The sequence below is a fragment of the Monodon monoceros genome, unplaced genomic scaffold (assembly GCF_005190385.1).
Source record: "Monodon monoceros isolate NGI ecotype Baffin Bay Population unplaced genomic scaffold, NGI_Narwhal_1 Super_Scaffold_7, whole genome shotgun sequence".
NCBI classification, from domain to species: Eukaryota; Metazoa; Chordata; class Mammalia; order Artiodactyla; family Monodontidae; genus Monodon; species Monodon monoceros.
This window is the reverse complement of record NW_021703784.1, coordinates 107139225-107146197: the sequence shown is the minus strand read 5'-3', so window position 1 is coordinate 107146197 and position 6973 is coordinate 107139225. Positions and strand designations below refer to the sequence as shown.

Sequence of the window (6973 nt, the reverse complement as noted above, 5' to 3'; positions counted from 1 at the left end):
CACGGCCCCCCCGAGGGGACGGTCGGCGCCCCCCGACCCAGCGGGCCGGCAGCGAACGGGACGGGCTCGTCCGGGGCCGGCAGGAAGGGGACACCCCGGTTTGGAGTGGGCCCCGCCTGCGGGCCCAGTGGGACCGGCTTCTGGAGCGAAGGTTTGGATTCTTGCCGGGCTTGCCGGCTCACGGGCTCCTGTCTCGGTGGCGCCCTGCGCGGGGCGGCGGGGGGCCGGCCGGTCGGCAGCCCATTCGAAGTCCTGACCGCTGGGTCTGTAAGAGCCCGCACCGCACAGCTCGTGGAACCAGAGCGAGGTACGCGGGCGGCCCCGGGCGCTCACTCGGCCGGATGGAAAAGGCCAATTTCCACATCTCAGCTGTCAGGCTCCGAAATTACTCGTGCGAGGAGAGGCTGGGACTAGACGGGAGCGGTGAGCTGCGCAGCTGACAAAGAAGCAGACTCTGTGGTCTGAGCTTCAGACAGTTTCCCGGCACCGGGGTTCCCAAGCGCCAGACCTTTGTGCAAGGCCACGGGTACTGTGGTTCGCGTTTTCATTTGGTGGAAAATTACGTTTACACCAGAGCGATCCGCTTCACACCCCTCGTATATCACCCAAGGAAAAACATTCTTTCTCTTTGCTTTCACATTTAACTTCTGACGGCCACATTGTTATTACAGTGAATCATTGACAAAAAATGCGAAATTCTAAAAGCCACGGTTATCTTTAGTCAGAATGAGCCTCATTCTGTAGGTCTGAAATCGTTAGCGCAGCATATCTAATTGTAGCTACCCTTCATGTCACTTATTTAAATCCCGTGGCGCTGAAGGTTTTTCAACAGCATTTTTTCCCTGAGCCCCATCATCTCAAGCGTAACAATGGGCAGCTGGCAAGTAGATCTGAAGTTCTGAAGCGAACTGTCAAGAGAAGGGTCAGAAGGGAGCAAAATCCCGATCAACGTGAAATCCACCCAAATAATGACAGGCATCGAGGCAGCCTAGTTTAGCTTGGGCCTGGGAAAAGAAGGGATCGGGTTTAGAGAGCACCCTTCCCATATCGCGATGAAGGTTTATTAATGATCTGTGCTCGGCACCCTCTGAGGCTCCCCGTGCTCAGCACATGCTGCCTCTCCATCACCCGTGTCCTGTGCTGACCCATGTAAGACCCCCACCTAAGTGAGACTCCCAGAGGACCTCGAATCTGCCAGGGAAGCATTAAGGCTCACCCAGGCTGGGAGTTTCTCTCTTGCCCCCTGGGGACTAAGGAGGAAATGGAGTAGGAGAGAGCACCGTCCTACTCGCTGCTGGCAAATTCTGAGTCGTTATTGGCGCGTCACCGTACACTGTCATCTGAAGACGTGGGCAGAATGTGTAACTGCTGTGTGGCGGGAGAGGGTTGGAAAGGGACTAGATTGCTGGCTTAGGAGATTCTTATTCGGGGAGGGATATTTGGGGCCATGAATAAAATTCCAGAGGAAAGCAAACGTCTATTATCAATGACAGAGACTTGTAACCTGAATCAAAAAACGTTTTCATCTATGTACGTGTGGCAGATATGAGATGAGAAAAGCTGTGTGTCTGGTTTCTCTCCTGGCATCTGGCCTCAGGTGTGGATCTGGGCTTCGCCTGTGGGTACGCCCTGACTCCCAGCCTCAGGTTCAGAAAAGCAGATGGTCAGATCCTCCCTGGAGGGAGAGTGGGTGCAGAGGTGCTGGAAAGGAACCTAGCTGCGGGCCATAAATCCGCGGCAACAGGAGAACAGGCCGCTGGAGCATCCTGGTAGGACTTGGGACCTCTCTGACTGTACCTTCTCTTCCAGGGAGAACTTCCTCCACGGTGGTATCCTGCTGCTGCATCCCTGTGGCCCTCCGTCAGCCCAAGACTCAGGCCTCCCAGGCCCCTGAAGTTGGCTCTCCCGCTGCCGCACCCCTGTGGCCCTCCATCAGCCCAAGACTCAGGCCTCCCAGGCCCCTGAAGTCGGCTCTTGGCCCCTGCCTTTTGCTGCTTTAAGCCCCCAGCCCCCAGCCCTACCTTCCCTATAAGTTCTGAGTAGTCATTCCACTGAGTGGGAAGGGCGTCCACTAACAGGTGGAGAGAGTTGATACAACCTCCTCCGCTGGTGCCTCCTGCCCAGCCCCTCGCCGAGGGGTGGCTGCCTGACTCCCTCCGGGCCCAGTGGGGCAGGAACGCGAAAACCCCTCACTTGGAAAACTTACAGACTTGTTTTAGCGTAAACAAATACGAAGTGTTCAGAGCTCAGGAAAGTTGCTAGTGGGTATTAAACTGCCCCCCAAAAGAGAGAAAGACATTTTCTTTGAAGAAAGTGAAAAAGGTCACTTTTTGCTCTCAATGTTATAACTGGGACCTAGGTCAGGGTGATGCCACCTGAGGAAACCTGGGGTGCCGAGGCCGTCCTGCCTGCAGTCACCAAGGATGTGCCCGGTCCTCTTGCTCTAGGCTAGGATGTCCCCTGGGGGGAAGCCCCAGCCCCACCCCGGAGCCCACAGGAGCCCTGCCAGGTGTGGTGGCACCAGGAGGGGTGTCAAAGGAAGCCAGGCAGGGGGCCATCGGCCACGTCTTCATGGCCACCCGCAGGTGCCTGGGCTGGACCCACGTGTTTGCAGGGCCTCTGGACAGGTGGCGGAGCAGCCCCTTCTGTCCACTCTCCCCAGGTGGGTGTCCTTGGGCAGGGTCATTTGCTGGGCCTGAGAGTCCTTAACCGCTGGCCAGCTCTCATCGCTCCCTCTTCAGATGCTGCTCTATCTGAGTGGAATGTACTATGCCCTTTATTTCCTAGCTACGCTCCTGCTGGCCGTGTATAAAAGTAAGTCTCGTGCGAAAAGGCAGCTCAAAGGTGTGGGTACCCTGTGTCCTGCAACAGGGGCTCAGCTTTGTTGCCCGTTTTTCTCCAGGCCAGGTTTTCACTTATCCTCACAGTTACCTGGTCCTCGACCTGACTCTGCTCTTTCTGATGGGGATTCTGGAAGCGATTCGGTTATACTTCGGTGAGTTGACTGAAAACCACATAGTACTTGAGATTGTTGCTAGGTTTATGTGTGAACCTTTACATGTTGATCATTTTGTAACATGGTTCTTAGAGACACTTTTGATTTAAACTGCTTACGCATGGTTTTGCAGGCCTCGCCTCACAGTGTCATTAAGTATTAATTTGTCCAGAAGCTTTGTCCACGAGACGAAGAATATTGGCCACGTCCTTGGTGGGGATGCTTCCTGTTTGGAAGCATGTTGTACACAAGCTGCTGGGTAACAAACAGCACTGAGGTTAGAACCCAGCTCAGTCATCAACCCTGGGGCCCTAAAACACTCACGCCCACCTCCTTCCTCCCCTTCCGTTGGCCTCAGTGGTCAGGAGGAGAAGGATCTGGAAAGTTCTGTCAGGACCCCACCAGGGCAGCAGGGCCTGGAGGGTGAAGGCTCCCTCGCCTCCCCAGTGTGGCTCCTGGAGGCCCCCAGCCAGAATCTTGCTCGGCCGACTCCCCTCACGTCCTGAAGCTCAGACAGTATAGGAGCCCCGAGAGAGCTCCCCCGCTCCCTCCACAGCTCACCATCAGGGCCCACGTCTCCCCATTCCCAGCCACAGGCACACAGACGTGAGCACACCTCTTCTAAACGGGATCACGCTGTGTGTTCCGCTGACGCGTCTGAGAAACGCTCCTGCCTCTGGAATGGCTGATAGAACAGCCGGCACATCCCGGGCCCCTGCACACGCACACCCTCGACACAGACGAGCCCATGCCCATGGGAGGGTGGCAAATGGCACTAGAGTCGCTGGGCATCCGCAAGTCCCTCACGCTCCAGGGGCACCCTGGGCACCGTGGCCGGGACAGCTGGAGATCAGCGTCTTCCATGCTGACCCATTTGTTTGTAAAACGTGCAGTTGCTTTGTTTTTTGTAAATGTGCGTGAAATTTTCCACGACGACCTTAGCCCAAAGTGAACTATTTTTGGAAATTTTAAGCAAAATCTTCTCAGTCAATGTGGAATTAGGACGAGGTGTCAGAGTGCAGTTGGAATTGTCTTTAGAAAACCAAATCCCCTCTCCCACCCACACAACTGACCCAAAGACCAAGAGTAGAACATCACAGCCTCGGTTGGCTTTCTTCCTCACTAAGGAAGACATGCCCCTTTTTGTGTTTGCTTTCCGACACTTTGAAGAGTCCCCTGCAGTGGTCACAGTGGGATCTTTCACTCAAGTCCTCAAGCATCACATGGTGGTCAAAGCTGGCACGGGTCTCACGGCCACTCTTGAGGGGGTCAGCGCTCCCGGGCCCGTGCGTCCCAAAGCCCGGCGCTCACCCAGCACGTCTGTTCTGCTTTCCAGGCACCAAGGGCAACCTGATGGAAGCCGAGGTACCGCTGGCCGCCAGCCTGGTCCTCACGGTGGGCGGTGCCCTGCTGTCCGTCTACTTCCTGCTCTGGCAGACCCTGGTGCTGTGGGCAGACTCGGCCCTCAGCGCCGTGCTCCTGGCGCTCCACGGCCTGGAGGCCGTCCTGCAGGCAGTGGCCATCGCCGCCTTCGAGGGCTAGGTGGGCGGTGCCCGGCCCGCGGGACAGCCCTGGGCAGGAGACCCTCCTCAGAGCCAGACTGTGCCCCAGCCGTCACCTCCCCCACTGACGGTTGCTGAGCGGGAAGGACTTCTTCGTGCTGACCTGCCTCAGTGTTTGTTAGAGGGTCAGATGGTGTGGAGGGTCTGTGAGGCGGAGGCGGGGTCGGGAACCAGGGCAGAACAAGGTGCTGGGCAGGGGCTGGGTGTGGCGGAAGCAGGGGTGGGGCTGTCCCGGCCCGTCTGCGGGGAATCGCGGGGACATCTCGGGCTGGTGGGGGTCTGGCTTCAGCAGCCACCGACATCCGGGGTGCAGAGGGGAACGAGGCCTTCGGAAGGCAGGCAGCCAGGCCAGTGCCCTCGCGGTGTCCGTGGCATCTCCCTCTCAGGCCGGGATCGGCCATCTCTGCCCTCCCTGCAGCTTCGGGGTGGCACAGGGGCCAGGGGCCCTGCTCTGCGGGCTGAGCCCCGGGCAGGTGATGCGCTCTGCCGCGCACAGGAGGCGCCTGCCGAGGGCCAGGCAGCTCGGGGCTGGGCGGTTTCCCCTCAGCCGTGACACCTTTCCCCTGGGGGTTCTGGAGAAAGGCGAAGGTGACCTGGAAGCCCCAGCGCACAGCGGGGGAGGAGAGCTGGAGAGTCCCCCATAGGGGTGCTGTCCGGGTCCCAGGCCCTCTGCAAGTGCTCCTGGAAGGGGTCTGCGCCGATGTTTTCTAGTGACTTCCCTTGGCCTCAATTTCACGAGGCCCAACGTTAGTCTCGAGTAACGTTGTGTTTGAGCATCTGGATAGTCTCTCTTCACGGTATTTTTAAATAAAGAAGCTTCTCTACCTCTCTTAACTGCTCCTGGCTGCAGCCACCTGTCTCCTCCAGGGTTCTCCCTTCATCCCTCAGGGCACAGGCCGCGTGCCCGCTGCAGGCCCCACGCAGCAGCCCTGGAGCTGCGCTCCCCCAGCCTGGGCCTCCCCGGGGCTGGCCTCAGTGAGGGGGACTGGTGGCGTCATCCCCGTCAGTCTTACCCTGAGGCGGCCAGTGGGAGCAGAGAGCTCTCTGCTCCGCCAACTTCTTTAGCTCAGGACCAGCGTGCGCCTCTAGCCCCGAAGGCCACTGGGGGCGCCTCCTGCTTACCCTCCTGTGCGCTCATCAGGGCCCCACCCCCTCCCGCCCACATGGGCTGGGGAGGCCGCGATGGCCACACCTGCTGTCTTTGGGAACCTCAGCCCCTCCCCTGCAGACCCAGGCAGCAAGATACCTGTGGTCCTCCCGGTTCACAGCCTGCCCGAGAGTCCGGGCCAGGCCCTTGGCATCCCCATTGCTTTGGCCACGGGGCATACCACACCCAAGGTGGCCACCGAGCAGCCTGGGACTCGAGGCCCCCAACTGCATTCTTGAGGGCGTCAATGCTCCCAATCACGTTGATTTCAGAAGCAGAGAACTCCCACCTCAGCTGCTCCCCTCCCTGCGTGCCTCCCACGTTTTGCCCTTTCAGGCTCAGACTCCTGGAAGGGCTGGCGTGCCGTCCCCTCTGGGGACGTCGTCAGCAGAGGGGAGACAGAACCAGGAAGCCAGGCCTTGCCAGGGCTCTGCGGCAGGGCGGGGCTGGAGGACGAAGGCCACTCCCTGTGCCCCTGTGCGAGCTCACCAGTAACACCCCAGACAGGCAGGAAGGCCCTGGCGATATGAGGAGGGACAATGCCGCTGGCCTTCCAGGACACTGTGTCTCCTTAGCTGGGGCTCCTGGCAAACACCAGCTGCGCGGCCTTCTAGGACCATGTCCTGGCACACCTTTCCTGCTCCCCCCACCCCAGGACAACAGCGGGAGCCTTGGGGTGCCTGGGGGTGCCCACCACCACCTGGCCTGCCCTCCTTACCCAGCTTGGTGGGCACGGCCATCCTGGGGGTCAGTTCAGCAGGAGGAAAGACAGAACAACGGGCAGAGCTTGGGGCCTGGCCTAAAGCGGGGGTCACTGCCCGGAGTGCCCTCACACCAACGCTGCCCTGGCACTCAAGGACAGCATATGCCACAGGCGTCCCGACGCCCCCCTCCCCGGCCGTGGGATAACCCCGCTCCTCGGGAGGTGCCCACACTGGGCTGGGCGACACAAGGAAAGAGACTTCAGGAGCTCCTAGATCGTGGAGGAGGTATCCCCGCCCCTGACCTGGCAAGCTCAGGGAGCTGGACTGCAGGGCCTCTGGCCCATGGTCCTACCTTTGAGACTCACTCAGACTAAAGCCTGGCCCTAGCGCTCCCTCCAGACCAGAGGGACCCCAGTGGAAGAGGATGGGACTCGGCCCTGGGTCCTGGGGCACCTGAGGCTGGGGGCACCTGGCAGGGGCAGGTCTGACTTCCCCAGGACTCCACGCCACCCCTCTGGGGTGCAGGCAGCTGGGCTTGCCCCGGGTAGATCTCAGAGCAGCGTCG

The 6973-nt window shown here is 59.7% G+C and overlaps 1 protein-coding gene across 1 annotated transcript in view; it reads left to right on the top strand.

Moving 5' to 3' along the window:
- TMEM80 (transmembrane protein 80) overlaps positions 1-5515 on the top strand; it is a 6009-nt gene extending 494 nt beyond the window's left edge. Inside the window, exons 2-6 of the mRNA XM_029209437.1 lie at positions 16-307; positions 1810-1829; positions 2721-2814; positions 2903-2995; positions 4332-5515. Coding sequence (XP_029065270.1) covers positions 16-307; positions 1810-1829; positions 2721-2814; positions 2903-2995; positions 4332-4537 — 705 coding nt within the window. The 3' untranslated portion in view covers positions 4538-5515. The remainder of the gene's footprint in view (positions 1-15; positions 308-1809; positions 1830-2720; positions 2815-2902; positions 2996-4331) is intronic.
- Positions 5516-6973: the final 1458 nt, after the last annotated feature.